The following is a 19,363-nucleotide window of genomic DNA, read 5'->3' on the forward strand; positions in this document are numbered from 1 at the left end:
CCATAAAAATGTAGATGTAGTCCAGAGGTATGGATATTTTTGTGAGATGCAAACCTAGTCTTATATTTGTTTTTTTCTAGTTATTGGTGGCAATTTGGAAGCCTAAACTCAGATTCTAATGGAACACCTTTCTCCAGTTGTTCCCAGGAGAAACAATTTCCAAATTTCTGTTATTTATTTGTGGACTTTGTCTACAGAAAAAAAAAAAAAAAAAGTTCAGTACTAACCAAATGAAATTAAAATAGCTTCACTTCCACATAACTATAAAAATCAAATACTCTTTACAGACATCACCTGGTACAGCTCACACGCTATTTATTCTTTATTTATTATCTTCTTTTTACTAATCCACTGAGGGACACAAGTGATATTTGCTCTAACATTGTTTCAATATTTATTCATTATCATTCTTGCAGTTAGGCCAAATCTATATAATTAAGTAGAGTGAAGCCATGATAATCAGGCTTTAGCTGCAGAAGTATCACAATGAATTATCAAAGCCAGACTTTCCCTACTGTAAATAAGCATGTCATATAATAATTTGTAAACGCAATAATTCCCACTTTAAAACTAGATAGTGTTTTGGACAAGCATTGATATATTCAATCTCCCTACTGGTCCTGCCCTTAATACTGCCAAGTTACAGTATCTGTGCCTAGACGCACGGCACAGTTTATGTTACATGGCATTACAACTCCCATGGCCACACAGAAGCTGCACCTGGCCAGGTGTATTGGCTTTAAGCACTCATATGAGAAGCTGACTTAGGTCACCAAACTTTCTTTTTAAAGAAAAGAAAAATCTTTAACAAAAGCAGATCAAGTTAATTTCTTTCCTTGATAGCACTGTTGACAAAACATGCTGGGTGTTCATGAAAGAAGGTTCCATTGTAGGATTTTTTGTGGAAGAGGTTTCTCTGCTTCCTCCTCCAGAAAAAAAAAAAATAAATATATCAGGATGGTACAAATGACTGGTTTAATTTGCTCTGTGAAAAAGGGTTACCTATGAATAGTAAATATTAATGTTCACATGTGAGAGATCACCTTGTGCACAAATACAGTGGTGCAGCTAGTTTTCTTTTTTAAATAATGAAAGTCAAATTTTGGCTTAACACTTCTTATCTGATGAATGAACATAGGAAATGGCAATGAATATAGGAAACTGGAATGAATGCAAACTACATAATTTTCCAAAATCCACAATTTTCATTAACTATAGTAAACTAGAGGGAAAACCCCTAGTCTAAGAATGTGTATTCTTTTAAAAAAATCTAGGTTTTCTTTTTATAATATCAAACATGTTAGTTAAAAATTCGTGAGAAAATATACAAGTACTATACCAAACTCCAGAATATACTGATGGGCTTCATCCACATATCTTATAAGTTGCTGAAGGAAACTGTAGGCAAAACGTTTCTCAATGGAAGGTGTGTCTAATTCCAGGTCCTTAAGTCCTCTGCAAAAAGGAGAAACTCAATTTTCACACATGTAGAAGGACTCAAAGTAGTCTTACCTTTCCACATAGTCTGTCACATTCTCTAGTAACGATTAACTGCTTACTAGCATCAGAACTGTTCTGTGAAGTAAACGGTACACTTATTTAGATTTTAAGCAATTTTTTAAGATACAACTCAGATTTCCCAAGTAGAAGGTTACAGAAAAATTAGACTAGTCAATCAAACAGATTAATCCAGTATCATTGTAATTTCTTTCCCTTACTTGTAAGGCATTACTGTCTTGTTTTTCCCTCCAGGGACTGATCCTTGAGTAAGGGATTTTGAAATTGCTAAAATATTTGATTTAAACAAGCAAACCAGAAGTAAATCTCATCTCCCTCACCATGACTTTTTTCAAAAAGACAACTGGTAGTGGAAAAACTCTGAATTGCTACATAGCATTTGTGAAAAATGGGGGAAACAAAGTGATGGAATTGTAGCTTACTTTTTCCAGTACTGTCCTGGGCTCAGCGCTGAATGCAAGACAAGTATGTATCATGATAGTTACTAGTTTAATATGAAAAGTGTACCTTCTTTCAGTAAATATGGATTTGCAGAGGCTGGTTCCAGGATGTGGGCTGATGTCTGCTAGCAACAAGTTGGAAATGACATGTGCCTTGATTCTGCAGGATTGGGACTTTAAGGACTTTAATGAAGAGCCTGTGCTTAACCAGCAATGGAGTCAGCCGCCCCACTGTCAGATGCACCAGGTGCATTAGGACTCAGTTATTTTCAAAGGATTAGCCAAAAAGGAACATGTAACATTGAATCACCTGAGGAGTTTTTTGTCATTTTGACAGGGGATGAGAAAAGAAACCTCTGCTGAGTGACAACCTTTTTTATACATCCTACTCCAGTGAAAGGAAGTAAATTGAATTATTCCAGCCACTCTAAAAAATTTTACCTAGAACTGTTAGATTAACTGTGGGATGCTATAAATGGGCTGAATTTCACACATGATATAAAAGAAAGGAAGCAGGCAGATTTTAAGTAGATGTGCTAGGCTAATTAATTCACAATGATTACTTAAATCCACCTCTGTGACTGTTTCATTCACTTACTAATTTTCAAGTCATACAAATCTGAGATATGCTTTCAGCCTTTCCTAGTGACTCACATTTCCTAAGCCATGCTGATAGGCAGACAAGCTTCCAACTTAATTAAAATTTCACTCACACTGCATTTAGTAGATAAATATGTCATACTAAAACCAAAAAGGAATTATACATGTTATTCTGCAGAGAATAACATGTATAAGTACTGAATTGTGAACTCTTTTGATTACTACATTTATTCACTATGTTGATTGCTTAAAAAAAAAACAACTTTTAAAAACATCACTTTTCTCTTTTAAAATACTGTAATAACACTACAAAGTAACTCACTTAAAAGAAATAAGTACATTTTAGAAATAAAACTGTCTCATCAAAGCAATTACCTGGAAATTCCTATAGAGGTACATGTACCTGGCCTGTAATGAAGACTTCATAAATCTATCACTTACAGAAAATTAACAAGTTTACTAATAGTTGGATGTGTGGAGACACCCCAGATAGAAACACCATGCTGCAGAGTTGAGAGGAGAGGCAGAAGACATGCAGAGATTCTGGAAAACTCTGATTGCGCCTTCCAAACCTCCTGCTACTAACTCCAAAATCCACTATTACAATGTTCTAAACAAAACTCATCCTTACTCTCAGGTCCTGAAACCTTAAACCAAACATAGGTCTTTTCTTTACTTAAAAAAGCTCAAAAAAAAAAACAAAACAAAAAAAAAAAAAAATACTAAAAAAAAGCAAAAAACAAAAAACAAACAAAAAAAACACAAACAAGCTAATCAGCTACTGAAGGATATTAGGAACTTCCTGTGGTGCTAACAGTGAACAGAGTATTACCTGGAGACAACATATCCATTAATCTGTAGGAATTTCAGAATATCCTGTGCTTTTTCTCTGTCCTTGGCTTTTTCTTTGGCTGTCAGTGTATCATAAGGAACAAGAAGAGGATGGTTGCCTCCTCCTACTATAGAAGATAAAGAGAATTAATAATTAAAAAGCAGCTAAAGAGTTATCTGTTGACATGGTAAGTGCCATTATGTAAAAGCTGTCATATTAATACATAGCACATTACAGCAAAATCTAGTCTGAAATAACAATAATGTACTTTTCTGTCTAAAACCTAAAAAATATTCAGATACAAGCGTTAGGTGTGGCTGCAAACATGGTTCTAACATAATCAAATGCTGCAAGTACCAGCTAAATATTTTGAACATACTGCAAAAACTCTTAAAGAAGAAAAAAGTGCTTAACTGTTGTGAACATGTATTACAATTACAACTTTGTTTAATAGAGCTGAAAATATTTCAGCAAATAACATCATTTCATAAGAAAACCAAGATATAAACAAATATATAAACACACACAAACAGAAACCTGCCTTTAAAGTTTCTGATGACAGCAAAAAGAGTTAATGGGGTTTAGCAACATATACATGTATCTGAAAATATATGAAAATTATATAGTTCTACTTTACAATAATAAAGATAGAAAATTAAGCGTACATTATTCAAATGTGGTTCAGACAATTGCCTAATCTGATCAAAGGAATACTGCCAAAACAGATGTAAACGGAATAAACTGCATTTGTATTGCTTACAAATAGCTGTCCTATTGATACCTCTCTGAATGCAGGTTGTTAAATTAGCAGGGAAATAAAGTTACTATTATTACTATAAATACCTTCATGAAGAGCATAATTCTCAGGATTTCACATTCTAAAATCACCATCAGATAGCAGAATACAATCTGCCCCTATGCTAATTGCTACAAAATGCCAGGAAATTGTAATCAGACTTATCTCAGAAAAAAAGATAACAGTAAGTCTCTAGTAAAAATATTTGTTAAAAAAGGAATAAATTTCCTTAAGAAAATATTGGGAGACATATCCTTAGGTTATTTTGTAAGCCACGTATTCTAAAATCTTCTATTAGTCCTGGCTGCATCCAGATAAATATGTGCAAAATGGTAATCCAGCGGGCAATCTGATAGGTTTTCTTTCTGGTTGGTTTGTTTTTTTCAAGGAAGCGCAACTTTTAACATTGGGATGGTTGGGTTTTATTCTATTATCACAAATGTGATCTAATTCCATCTTATTATATCTGCAGAGACATACAAAAATGCATATAAGCATAGTAAGCATATATGCTCTATATATGGAAGTCATTAATACTATAATGGAACAATCAATTACAATTAATACACACAAAATGCTAAATGAAGGGGAATGACACTTGTTAGGCGTCATGACAATTTTCAGGTGACTAACATACTTGTGTATGTGAAAAGCCTTAAATTAAAATAGATGTTAGGGTGGTGAGACACTGGAATGGGTTGCCCAGGGAGGTTGTGAATGGTCCATCCCTGGCGGTGTTCAAGGCCAGGATGGATGAAGCCTTGTGTGGGATGGTTTAGTATGAGGTGTCCCTGTCCATGGCAGGGGGGTTGGAACTAGATGATCTTGAGGTCCTTTCCAACCCTAACTATTCTATGATTCTATGATTCTATGTATTCTGTATCTGAATTCAGCATTACTTTTCTATTTTTTACACGCACATAAAAAAAAAAGAAAAAAAAAATCAAGATTAGTATATGTATATACTGTAGGAAAAGCCACACAGTCTTGAGGGCCAGGTTTTGCCCAGCTGACAGTTCACATGAAGAAACTCTCCATTAGAAGCTTCTCCCTCATTCACTAGCCACCTCTAGCTTTCTTAGTACTATTCTCCTTCACGTTACACTAAAAATACTGTACATTGTTGTCACTGAAGTGTTGCTCAGAGGCAATAATCTGCTTTCAAATAATAAGTTACACAATACTTAACAAAATTTTCATTTAGGGAAGCAGAGATCATGGAGCACATGCAATTTTTACATGGAATCAAGAATCTGCTCTAGGTGTTTATCCACTTTTCAATTCAATACATGACACGTGCAGTTTTAGTAAACACCCTTTTAGACCTACCTGCAATAAAAGAATTCAGATTAAATCAGAGCCCATTGGGCAATATGCTGAAAGATTAATGCTAGAAGGAAAATGTATTATTGTAGCTTAAATTATAAGCTTTGACTTCTCTTTCTTTGATATATTTGAATTGGCAAACTACTTCAAAAGGAACTGTTAGACTCAGTACTACAAAAACTTCCTAGCACTAAAAGTGACAGAATACTTAATTAAGAATAGATACTTTGTTGTTTCTTCTTTGGCAACTTAACTTTGCTGTTCCTTTTTTTTTTTTTTTAATCTGTTTTCTTAAATAAAAAATACTGTAAATACCTTATAATTAATATTACCTTTAGCTTCAAGTTCCATTTTCTTTTTCTTTGCCCATATGTTATGGTAGTTTTCAGCCATCATCTCAGCCATAGCCTTACAAAAATTGAGAGGTTAGTGATATGTGTTGCAGTGGTTAACCCCCAAGAAGAATAATTTTCTGGTTGATATTAAATAACATGCTTTGTTCTCTGGGAGCTTCAATACAATTGCATTGTAACGGTTCACTGAAAACAAGAGTTTTGAACTGAACATTTATGATACATAATTTGGGTAGGATGGGTATAGGAATTAGAAACCTCATGCTGAAAAGAAAACTGGTAATACAAAAAAGGAGGAACCGCAAAGAGTAGTATAGTCTGAAAAGGGTACTGGGACACCAGATGAGGGCTTGATTCTCAAAACATTGCCAGTAAGAGCCCCTTGAAGGCTCTGGTAAAGAAAACAAAGAACAGCAAGCCAGAGGACTGAATTAAGACTGTTCCTGCTGGCTGCAGCAGACTCTCTGTAAATCCACAGATATAGCCTGGTTGACATGCATACTCATTTGTTTGATCACACTGTTAAAACCACCAACCATTTTACCAGGGACTCCACAGATGCAGCCAAGAGCTGAAGCTTTTCAACATGGATAATGTTTTTTAAAGCAAGAAAGGATCAAAGAGCAATGATGAAAAAGACAAAACACATCTCCCAAAAAACCTAAACCAAACCAAAATAAAAGTAACATCAGGCACAACCAAAATTTGTTTAAAATAAACTAGTAGGTAAGAAAAAATAAATGGTAAAAAAAAAGGTAGGCATATTATTTCTGACTTACATGTAAGTCTCTGGAAAGAGTGACATTGCTCATATCAATTGCACGAGGAGTATAACCATGGGCTGTATCTACAGAAATCTGAATGGCAAACATACAAAACAGTAAAGTTATACAAGGATTTGATAAGAAGTTAACATTAACAAGACACTGAAATTAATGAAAAACCTTCAGGAAAATGTCAGTTGTCTATCTCTAGAGAACAGAAGTATCCTATGTAGCCCAACTGAAAATACATCAAGGGTGGTAAACTTAAGTGAGACTTAAGCAAAGGTTGACATATTTTGATCCAAAACCAGACAGCCATCAGACACAAATCTCCCCCACTGAAATGCAAATTTCACTTTACCTCATCTAAGATTTGAGCTCATTTTGAATAATGCTATACTAGAGTCATAATTAAACCTCCTAATTTTCTAGATTTTTTTTTTTTCTTAGCAGGAGAAATCTCAGATAATGTAATTTAAGGTGAATTCAGACAAAAACAAAACTCTGAATTTGCTTTTTCAACCCTATTTTCTACATATAGTAATAGACTCTACTAAATACGTATCTTTTTCCTTCCATCTCTTCTCCCCACTCAGAAAATATCACCATTTTGTCATTCTTTCTTTCTACTGCCTAAATTTGACACAGATTTGCTCACGAAATTGACAAAAATGTTCGAAGGATAAGCAATGATGGAGATTCCTTCGACGGAAAGCCACTCATGCAAGAAACGTGGCTAGAAAAGGGACATTTCTGGGCTTTCCTCAATGGATTCTGTTGCAACAGGAACATTTGTCTTTAGGAAGAACAACGCCTGGAATTTTGTTCCCATGCCTCATATTACTTTCACATGAATTTATATGAGATGTGCAAGGCCTAGGAGTTAGAAGGCCTCCCTTTAAAAGGCAGGTATTTTTAGCAGAGAATAGCACAAAGGAGGTACAAGCAGCACACAATAAATAAATACTGATAAAGTAATGCTTTCTACAGCAAAAAATTCAAGCATTGTTCCATTTACACAAATATAGTGATTAAATACACTTAAAATTTCTCAGCTGAACCCAGGAAAATGCTGTTTTGTGTTTGTTTAAATGATGGCACATTTTAAACACAGGATGAGTGTTAATATGAAAGAGTACTCTGAAATACAGAAATATTTTAGGCTTCAAAAGCTTCTAGTAAATTTGTGGAATTTCATTAAGGGAAGAATGTATCTTAGCTACAAAAGCTGTTTCATATGTTGATATAATTTGAATCTCATGTAAAGCTACTAATTCTAAGAAGCTTCTTATGCTTAAAGTGTATTCAAACATCTCTGTCAGTAGAGTCTTTGGTTATTATAAACACCCCAAAGTTGCGAAATTTGGAAGTCATGAATTTTGGACAGCAACTACAGTGTGCAAATCATAATGTGTTAGCCCAGCTGTTGAATCAAATCACTTGACACACACTTTATAGAGCCTAGAGAGAGTGGAGAGGCAGGTCCAACTGCTCATTTTTCACAGGCATATCACCACTCACACATGTAAATCATGCAGACTGCTGAGTGGAGAGAAGAGGCTTAAAGCCATCCATAGCCACCAAATTCAAAAAAATAGCAGACTAAAATCATATCAATACTCACTATTAAAGTGTAATCACCTACTGATGTAAATAATTCCCCTAAGTAACATAATTAACTTTAAATCAAGTGAACAAATACATTCTTATTTCAATTGTTCAGATTTTTTGAAAATGCTTATTAACAAATTACTTTGGAACAGGCAAAGAAGGGTCCAGATTCAGTGAATATAAATCCAAACTAATCTTCAGAGTTGCACAATTGCTTGTGAAAAAAGCTTTCCCATTTTTTTATGCTACAGATTTATTTCATCACTTGCAAAATTGAAGGTCAAGAGCAGATTTTGCATGCCTTTTTTAAAATAAGTTTTTAATAAAAGGCTCACTTGACTGGTTTGAGATATGCGACGTGTCCGATTATACAGTGCCATGGAATCTCCCTCTCGTGTTCTTTCAATTCGCCATCCCCATGCCAGCATAGTTTTTAGTGATTCTTTGATTGGCCATCGATAAATTTCTTTCTCCTAGAAGAATGAACATGCAATAATTGCCTTGTTGATTATGTAGCTGTACAGAACAAAAAATAACTACTGGGCTTTTCCCTGGTTATACTGAGATACAAAGAAATGCACTGAAATCAGCCCTGGCTAGGGATGCTGAAAAGCAAATAAATCATATGATATAAAAAAGTTCATAATTTCAGAGATGGGAAGAACAATTCTGCCCCTGCAGTAAGCTGATGATCACAGGATTAACCATGTTAATGGCATGCTCAGATAGGAACTCAAAGGTGGAGCAGTAATTATCAGAAGTAATGCATTTTTTTCTGACACATGAAACTTAATCACAGAATCTTAAAATAAGTCTGTGTTGAAATGGACCTCTGTATATGATCTGTCTCAACCTTCTGTTGATGTCAGATAATTTAAGTGGGCTGTCAACGCTTATCAAGATTAGGTTATCCAGGGCTTGCCATGTCATGATTTGAATATTTGCAGTTCAGGTGATCTCACCACTTCTCTGAACAACCAATTCAATGTTTAAGTTGTCAAGGCAAGAGGGATTTCCAAAAAGCCTTTCTGCTAAAACAACTTACACAAGCCTCTTGTCCTGTCACTGCATTGCTGTGAAGAGAATATATTAACTTTCTCTATAACTACCATTTAGGTACTGGGAAACTGAAATTACATCCCTGTTAGCTTTCTCTTCTTTAAGATAAACAAACCTAGTTCCTTCAGCCTTGCATCATGTATAATTTTCCAGCCTTCTAATCATCTTTGTGACCCTCTCCTGGAGACCAGACAAAGAGTAAACTTAAGTCTTCACTCAGCAAGTATCCATACCTCTATGACTTTTCTGTAAAAGTATACTGGCAATATGACAGTTCAGTTTCATTATAAGTTATGCCATGTAAGTTCAGCCATGAATAGGTTGAGTGGCCTATTTATAGTACAATAAAATCTTTCTATCTCTTTTAGAGGTTGTGAGGAAGGCAACAATCACACATTGGCTGATATGTACTCTAAACAATTTTTTTTTTAAAGTGATATAAACACAAGATGATATTTTCATAGTGAACAGAGTAATTTTTCAATCACCATGGATCAAGAATTAATAAAATCCTTACCTTTTCAGACAATAATTTATATTGCTTCATTAATGGTTGCACTTTTGCAGATTCAGAATAGGTTTCACCATATGTCCATCCATTGGCAAACTGAAAATAGTAATGATTAGAGGTAAAAAATGGGGAAAAGCAAAAAAATTCTGAAATATCATATTGTAATTGGTACAAAGGAACTGAAAAATGCTTCTGCAGAACTGTTCTCTTAAGTTTCTAGTATTTCCTCAACATTTTCTCAACCAATATTTATATTATCTACACAAAATTAATGTAGCATGCCTTCTTTTTGAAATTAATGATTACACAAGGCTAACATTTTAATTTTTTTTTTTTTTATTTATATAGAGCAGAATACTATGCTACAGTTGAGGAACTATTTTTAATACTGGACACAGAAACTGCACAAAGGAATAAAAACCCTAGAGAGGGATTTTAGTTAAAAAAACGGAAATTTCAATTCAATAAAACTCAAACAATTAGCAACTATATTTACTCAAAAGTCAATGATAAAACCAATGAATATTTTTAAATACTTATGCGCCCCTACTGAACTTTCCCCCCAGCGCACGTCAAGAAAACATAGGTTATCACTTACCTATGTACCAATTTGTAGCATTATGAAAAGTAATAATATTCAAAGTAAAATATTTAAAGATGAAATGGATTCAAATAAAAATTCTGATTAACAGGAATATAGATTTTACCTTTTCCATTGACCATTTATCATGAGAGTGTTCTGCATATTTGTTAATGAAATATTCTAACTTTTCAGGGATTGTAATGCTGAAAGTGAAGAGAACAATGGTCACATCACACATGCTAAAATGTCAATGCTTTTATTTCAAATAAAACTTTCAAATAAATAATTGGTAGTGCATACATCCATTCAAAGCATTTTACTGTGGTCTGTTTCCTCATATACGGTTTGCCCTAAACTCCAGTTAAATCAAGGAAAGAATCTGAGTTATTTGATAAGCACTGAATGAGAACTATTGCTGTTGTAGGCATTTTACTTCTTTGACATGTGTGCAGTTAAAAAAATCAATACTGATACCAAGCACTCGTGCTTTTTTATCACATATTTCTATTACTAATATTCATTTTCTTAAGATTAAAGATGTAACAATGATCCGTAATTTCAGAAATACAGCGGTGACTTACTGAACATGTTCATTATAAACTAAATGTGCTAACAGTCCCTTTGAACCACAGTCAGAATCCTCTTCAGAAAATAATTTATAAAATATCAGTATTTTTCTGCATCTGCATTCCAACAAATAAAGCAATTGCTTCTTGATCACTTACGAAATAGCAAAATCTTCCCTCCTAAAATGAAGAATTTTAATAGCAGAGGTCTTACACTGCCATCTACTGTAAAGTACAAGAGTCTGGTTTTAATCTTCAGTCACAGGGTGGGGAAAAGCAGGAATATAAAACAAAACCATGTCAGAGTCACAGTTTCAAGAGCCTAATCACACACAAAGTTCAGAAAATATTCATCCATCATGGTCATCAGGTTTTTTTGCTGTTTGAAAGTATGCATTTGAGATGAACTCTACTAATGGCATAATGCATTTCAGAAATGCAATAAATTGACAAGTACAATAAGGTCCTATTATCTACAGCTTCATATAAATAGGTCTAGGAGTAGTAAGAAATGTGATGCAAGATCTTCATGCTAAAATAATAGGTTGGAAGTGACACTGATAATAGTGCTTTGTCTTGTATCATCACAGAACTGTTGACACATATCGCAGTGAGGTGACTGATGATTTAGGTAGTTACACACTATTTTCTGAGGTTTTCAAATACATTCCGGCTATCTTCACTTTGCCACTGAAAGGACACCAGGCCAAGTCATCTGTAATTTGTTATATGGCAGTATACTATCCTTACTAAATTCTGTTAAGACAAATTCTGTTAAATCTTCATATATCTTAAATGCATCTTAGACATGAACTTTAATGGTCACTGGTGTACAGCATAGATTATGGCTTTTACTGCCATATTTTAATGTGCATACATAAACAAGCATGCTGTAACAAAGGTATCAATCTATTGACGGCATTCTGTGTTCTGAATGTTAATAAAAGACAGAAAGCTCACAAAGGCAATTGAAGCAAATGTCTCACAAGTGGCATTTTTCAATGTGGTTACTGTGTAACCACACTGCTGTAAGGCTATTCTGTACAAAGGAGAATGGGGCACTGACTATAGTCAAAAACCAGGACAGAAAAATTCAGATATGTGTTTTGTCTGGCTAATGCACTTAAAAGAGATGATCAGAGCCTGAATACTTAAAGGAAATGAAGATTTTTCCACTCTATTCCCCATGAATCATAGTAAAAAGATATTATATGAATGTATCATCATCATAATTTTCTGCAAGTACACTGTCACACACACTCAAATTAGCATTTTGGCACATGCTAGTAATGACAGGGATGATGTAGACTAGTTTACTTTTTCTGCTCCTAGAAACGTGCTGGTTTCTTTGCAGCAGACATACAAGGGTAACTAACTGGACAGTTCCATCTTCAGGCTGAAAATGTTTAGGCATTTAAAATATTCTAGGTTGATCAAGAAACTAGTTATGTAACTGGATATTTGTTGCTTTAAATTATTTAAAATAACACATAAATAAAAATTAATTTCTGTTTTACACAGAAGATAAGCATCCAGAAAAGATTAAAAGTTCACATCCGAAGAGACTCCATCCCTCTTTCACACATTCATGATTAAAAACAAACAAACAAAACTAGTTGCAACAAAATAATTCCTTACTTTGATGTATCAACAGGTTGAGGATTAAAGTTCCCATCTGAATCCATTGAAGACTGTTTTTCCATCATATTGACATAATTTGATTCCATATAGTCTGGAGGCAAGGCCCCTGCAACTGCGCTCAAACAAGGCAAAGCCAGTTTGAACAGCTCTTGTTCATACTTCTGTGGAACACACAGGGGACAGAAAGTGAGTAGTGAATGGAAGCTATCAGTATCACTTCTGAAACTGATATAGCTGTATGTGAAACAAGCAACAACAGAATGGCTTTCCTATGCAGTAGGAAATTGAATTTTATTTTGAAAATCAAGGAAACTGACTGCCGAAAGTGTATTATACAATATTGATTAAGCTTCTCTCTAATGTCTGGGAAGAGAACATAGTACAGGAATATGCATAGCATTTATAAATACCTATATTTGAAAACTCATTTTAAACAGGTTTGTTAAAAATACACAAAGAATTAACAATAAATACATACCAAAGGTGTACTATCAAGCTTTTGTCCAACATAGAATTGATTCAAGTGTGATAAAACTACAACTCCTAAGCAAAGGACTATGCTCTTCTTTTAAAGATAATGTGCAAGATAGAAAAGTGCAGCTTTCATTCAACCGCAGATGCTTGAATTTGCTTTAAGGCTCTGAAGTGCGGTTGACATCTGCAGATACACCTCAAAATTACTTTATTAACTATATAGGGATTTTTAAAGGGCAGACAAAATGGTATACCTACATTTAAGTGGAAGCTAGTGGAGGAAGATTTAAATTTACTAAAGCCCTTATTTTTCCCTTTAAAGTGGATAATATAGTGTTGCTAAAAGATGGGTAAAAATTGACAGATTAAAGAAAAAGAGTTTATATAGTAAGGCTTTTAAAGTAGTAGATGGATATTAAATTACTTGCCTTTTGAGACAAAGCATCAAAAATACCCCAGAACAACTTTCTAGATAAATGAAGTTCTTCTTCTGAGGCAGCGCCAAAATTACCCCATCCACCTGGCAAACAGTAATACTTCCAGCATCTTTCATAATGATTTGTCAGCAACTAAAACAGAACATATTTTGGAAGCAAATAAAATATAACTGTTGATGTAGTTCCAGTCTGGCATTCAACCATTACACAGATACTGCCTGAAAAATTTCTAACTTTTTGTCAAGAAGTCATGATGTGTATTTGTTCTTTAAATCACTGGTGGATATACACTCAGAATGATCAGTTCTTTCTTTCAACATTAGTGGCATATGCAAAGCACATGTGACAGAGGGTAATTTTCCCCAGCACCACAAAAGCTCTTGACAGCTCAGCTGAACCAAAAATTTATCTCCATCTGTGTGCCAGTCTTCCAAACACTGGTGTTTGGTATGTAAGACACTAGAACCATGATTTCACCTAGTTCCCAGTTGTTATTTACATATCCAAGAGCTATTCACCAATAACTCCCAGCGTGACTCATCTCTTCAGTGAGTTGTAAAACCTGCTATTAGTCCACCCTCTTGCCCTCTATCTACAATTGGCAGAGGACCTTTATTCTCTCTCCCTCTATTTCATTAAATATACATTTCAGGGATACTTTATTCTTAAATGGCTACAATATTCCAGATTATCAGGTATTCAAGCGGTGCAAGGACGTGCTACTGGGTATTTGCCAAACTAAAACATCATAAATTTTGCACTTAATGTGTCCTCTATGTCCCTCAATAACAGAGAAGGAGAAGAAAAATTAGTTGTGCATCTGTCAGTAAAAGCCACCCCAAACATAAAATTTCTGGCAATAGCAAAGTGAAAAAACTAGACCTCCTCAGAAGCAGATGTCCCTAAGTCACAGATAGATCTTGCTAAAAATACTTAACTGCAATTTTAATTCAGAGTTTATTTTCACAGTTCTTCAGAGAAGAGAATTGTTTCAACATCACTTTGCAAAAATATGTTGGCAAAATATTACAAGTCACATTCAGTAAAGTTTGCCAATGACACCAAGCTGTGTGGTTCAGTTGGTATGCTGGAGGGAAGGAATGCCATCCAGAGGGACCTTGACACACTTGTGAGGTGGGCTGATGCCAACTTCATGAAGTTTAACCATGACAAATGCAAGGTCCTACACCTGGGTCAGAGCAATCCCAGGCACAGCTACAGGCTGGGCAGAGAAGAGACTCAAAGCAGCCATGTGGAAAAGGACTTGAGGGTGCTGGTAAATGAGAAAATGAACATGAGCCAGCTTCAATGTGCACTCACAGCCCAGAAAGCCAACCATATCCTGGGCTGCATCAAAAGGAGCGTGACCAGCAGGTCAAAGGAGGTGATCCTGCCCCGCTACTCTGCTCTCATGAGACCTCACTTGGAGTATTGTGTGCAGTTCTGGTGTCCTCAACATAAAAAGGACATGGAACTGCTGGAAGAAGTCCAGAGGAGGGCCACGAGGATGATCACTGGGCTGGAGCACCTCCCTTATGAAGATAGGCTGAAAAAGTTGGGGCTGTTCAGCCTGGAGAAGAGAAGGCTGCATGGAGAACTCATAGCAGCCCCAGTATCTGAAAGGGGCCTATAAGGATGCTGGGGAAGGACTCCTCATTAGGGGCTGTAGTGATAGGACAAGGGGTAACGGGTTAAAACTTAAACAGGGGAAGTTTAAATTGGATATAAGGAGGAAGTTCTTTACTGTGAGGGTGATGAGGCACTGGAATGGGTTGCCCAACGAAGCTGTGAACGCTCCATCCCTGGCGCTGTTCAAGGCCAGGTTGGACAGAGCCTTGGGTGGCATGGTTTAGTGTGAGGTGTCCCTGCCCCTGGCAGGGGGGTTGGAACTAGATGATCTTAAGGTCCTTAATACATTGCAATTGTTATACATTTCATGTATCAGAAAAAAAAGACCCAATCCATATAATGCATTTATGTATCTTCAGATTTAAGTAATCTATTCTTATCTATTTAATATTTATTTAAATTGACAGATTATTAAAGAAAAATGTGAGATAACAACTTCCATGCATATACAATGCAAAAAGACAGAAGTTTTATCATTCATGTAGAACCAGAGGTGTCTCAGAAATATGGATTCCAACAGTCTGAGATATATTTGAAAATGTTTATTTCAAAACAAATTCTGTTACACAATGGCCAGGTTTCAGATTTGCTTTTGGACAACATGTGAGTGCTAATATTTTTTTTTTTTTTTTAATTAGCCAAGAGAAAAGGTAGTTTTACAACGAATGCTGTTGAATACTAAAATTAACTTTTACCTTAAGAGGCATCTTTGCATGTTCATTTAATAGAGGAACATCAAACACTAGTCTTCTCAGCAAATGCTGCATCATGGAGGGCCGCAACTGCCTAAAAGCAGACAAACCATTTCAAAAGGGTGTATCAAAACAGTTTTGTGTAAATAATAAATGCATGAAAGCAACCTGTTAGTTGTATGCCATTAAAATCCTTCAAATTCCTAAAGTAACAGGATTTTGCTCATGGCAGTAAAAAAAACACGTCCAAAAGAAAACAAACAAGTGCATACAGGCTACAAAACGATGTTTTAAAGAAGCAAAGAAAATATCTGATCTATAGACAATCAGGAAAAACACTACTGAATTTTGATATTGTGTATTATGATCATCCTTTGCTCTTGAGAAAAGGCTATAATGTTAATTTCTTTAAATGCATCTCAATGGCTCTTAAAAATATCCTAGAAAATAATAAAGACATAAGAACATTAACTCATTAAGTGTAATAAACAAGACACGCAACAGTGGGCAGCAACTGGAAGGACAGAAGAAATATGTGTAGCATCTATATTAGAATGGAAAGAACAGATAAATAACCAACACTGGTCCGTTTTACTGATTTTTATTAAGGTTATATATATATGTAATGGTCAATGTGATATATTTTATAAAGAAATGCTATACAGTACTTCTTTACAGTACTATAATATAAATTTCTGTCATTTCTGAACACACTTCCATATTATGAAAAAAAATTATGGCGAAATATTAAAAAAAAAAAACTCTGGTGATTTGAAAGCCTAAATGCTAACTTCAATCAGAAATTTAATTCATAAATGCCTCATCAACTTCTGATAATTGAGCCTGTAGGCTTATAAAAAAAATGGATAATAATCAACTGTTTTTTAGACTGCCAATACTCAGAAAAAATTTTGTCTTATATGTGTCAATAACGAGGTATAACAATACTAGTCATTGATTAGGATTTCAAATGTAACGCAACATAAACAAAGTCTCAAACTGTTTAATCTACTGATCAACCATACTGTCAATCTGTACAGCTTAAAGTATTTAAATGGCACTTCAGTGTACAAACAATTCTAAATTTCCAGAGCTTTATCTTTTTGTAGTATGTTCTTACTGTTAACCACAAAGTATTTTATCTAAAATACTTGGCGACATCAAAATAATTGAGAACTGCATATGAGTGATTTAGTGATTTATAAAGCTGCAAACTGAATACAGAGCATATAAAAATATCGCAATGATCCGCCAGAAAAAAAAAAAAAAGAGAGAAAGAAGAAACCAATTTAATTATGCTACTGGTGGCATAATGCTGCAAGCCTGTATTACAAATATCATAGATTACTTAATCAATTAGCATTCCTGCACAGCCAGAAGTATTATCTTACCCACAGATAGACAGTAAACACTCTTCAATAGAATCTCGCTGAGCTTTGGTAAGAGAACATCCCTTTGAGAGTCTGTACACAGTATGCAATAAAGAATCAATGAGAGATGCGTGGTGCTCTGTGCCAGCAAAAAGAGGAGCACATCTGGTCAACAGAGGCAAGACTGCTGTGCAAAGGTATCGATTCAGAGCCAAAGCCATATCCGTAGCACTTAAAGCAGCCTAGGAATTAAAAGGGACAGAAATTAGATTTGTCTCATCAATGTTGTTACAAATGAAAAGAACTTGGTTTTCATTTGTAGTATTTAGATAGAGGAAAAATTCCGAAACACACAAATGAATATTTGATACCAACTGGGAGCTGGATGCCTAGCTTCTTTTCCTGCTTTCTAAAGTCTCACAGAGGGCTTTTGGTTTGTTTTGTTTTTAACAAACAGAAATATAAATACTAAAGGTAGCCGTTCAAATCCCAAACAATTTTCAAGACTATATTAAAGGATGTCACAGATGCTTAACAAAACACTCCAAAATCAGGTGATAACAGTCAAATCTGCATTTACAAAACTCAATATGTTTCTGTTACAACCCAGCCTAAGTTCCAAGAGAGGAAGAAATTCTCAGCTGCTCATTCTTAAACAACAGCATAATTACTTTCAGAAAATGTTTACATAAAAGGTCAAATAGGGAAATCAAAGTCCATGTCTTAGTCCTCATATAAGCTCTCTCAATCTGATCCTTCTGGACCAATACAGCTAATAAAAAATAGATGGAAATAAGACTCCTCAAAAAGGCAGCAATATTGATGAGAAACTAAACCAAAGTTTTAATGATTTCCTAAGTAACAATGTAGGTGTCCCTAACAAATGCATAGGGATTAACACTTTCTGTATGTCTCCGGAAAGAGGCTCTCAATAACATGGTTCATTGGCAGCTTATTGGATTTTCTTCTCCCCAGTGCAAGCTCAGAAAATCTCCTGGGGAAAGCACTGTATGTCTCATGTATATGGGTATCAATGGGGGGGGGGGGCTCTTATTAAGTGAGCACCATGCTGGAGAATGCTTCTTCACTGTTTTTTCAAGTATTCTCGAGGCTCAGCAGCAACAGGCAGCTCATCCAGCATTTGAAAAATGCAGAAGACAACATGAAGAAATAAATGATGGGTTTTTGAGGGAATAAAATATACTGCAGTGTTCAGTAAGATAACGAAACTGAAATAAGAACCAACTTAGATACCTTACCGTATCTAAAGAAGCAGCAGCACGAAGATCTGGCAGAAAGCCAACTTCAAGAAGGTGCAGAAGAAAATCCTGATCCTCAATTCCATAGACCCTGTCAAGGAACAAAACCATGGCTGCCTTGTGATCTGGGCAAAACCCCGCAGACATGTCAGGTTCCACCACAGTACCATCTAAAAGGAAGAAATAAGACTTCAATGACAAGGACCATCCTTTACCAGCAGACATGCTACTACTTGTCAGAGGCTATGAGTCTGTTAATATCTAAGCATTTTCCCCATGGTTCTGTTACACAAAGGAAACATATCTGTACTTAATTGAAAAGGAACACATATGGTAAATTCTATCCAGATAGACTTCAAAGTCCATACATGTTTTTCTGTTCATACTTTGTATATTCATGGATTCTTATCAGTTGATATTCTAACATGGTAAGTACCCCAAACTTACTAATTCATCTAAGGAACTGCCTATTTCTTAGAAGAAACAGACCAAAAGTAAAAAAATACAATTCTGCATAGCATAGCTGTAATATATGATGATGAATTATGTTTGCACTAAAAAAAATCCTCTATATCTGAAAACTTCTAACAGCAATTCATTAAAATATTTTTAAATTTTGATATTTCATTTCCAAAACTAAACAATTATCTATCTATGAGCTGTACTCTCTGCTACTGAGATACCACCTATAGATCTATCATGATTTGGAATAAATAATGGTGCAATAGAATGATTTTTTTTTTTCTTTCTTCTACTGTAACTTATTGGACATTCCTGTGCTGTAAGTCCCTAGATGATCCATGCTGCAACTATAATGTTCTCTCTCCGGATACCCCAAAAATCAGATATACTTCCTTTCCCTTTTATATTGATGCTCACAGAGCTCCCACTATTGCAACTAA

General features: G+C 34.9%; 1 protein-coding gene across 4 annotated transcripts in view; it reads right to left on the reverse strand.

The window, feature by feature from the left end:
* The window catches only part of RYR2 (ryanodine receptor 2), a 380,163-nt gene that overhangs the window by 96,930 nt on the left and 263,870 nt on the right, over positions 1–19,363 (reverse strand). For all 4 annotated transcript variants that reach the window (XM_065680202.1, XM_065680204.1, XM_065680203.1 and 1 more), the window contains 12 exons: positions 18,462–18,631; positions 17,224–17,444; positions 15,836–15,926; positions 13,503–13,643; positions 12,598–12,761; positions 10,518–10,596; positions 9,817–9,906; positions 8,576–8,713; positions 6,645–6,722; positions 5,845–5,920; positions 3,391–3,517; positions 1,340–1,455 (listed from right to left, as the gene is read on the reverse strand). In XM_065680202.1, coding sequence (XP_065536274.1) covers positions 1,340–1,455; positions 3,391–3,517; positions 5,845–5,920; positions 6,645–6,722; positions 8,576–8,713; positions 9,817–9,906; positions 10,518–10,596; positions 12,598–12,761; positions 13,503–13,643; positions 15,836–15,926; positions 17,224–17,444; positions 18,462–18,631 — 1,491 coding nt within the window. The remainder of the gene's footprint in view (positions 1–1,339; positions 1,456–3,390; positions 3,518–5,844; positions 5,921–6,644; positions 6,723–8,575; positions 8,714–9,816; positions 9,907–10,517; positions 10,597–12,597; positions 12,762–13,502; positions 13,644–15,835; positions 15,927–17,223; positions 17,445–18,461; positions 18,632–19,363) is intronic.

Source organism: Lathamus discolor, chromosome 5 (genome assembly GCF_037157495.1).
Source record: "Lathamus discolor isolate bLatDis1 chromosome 5, bLatDis1.hap1, whole genome shotgun sequence".
NCBI classification, from domain to species: domain Eukaryota; kingdom Metazoa; phylum Chordata; class Aves; order Psittaciformes; family Psittacidae; genus Lathamus; species Lathamus discolor.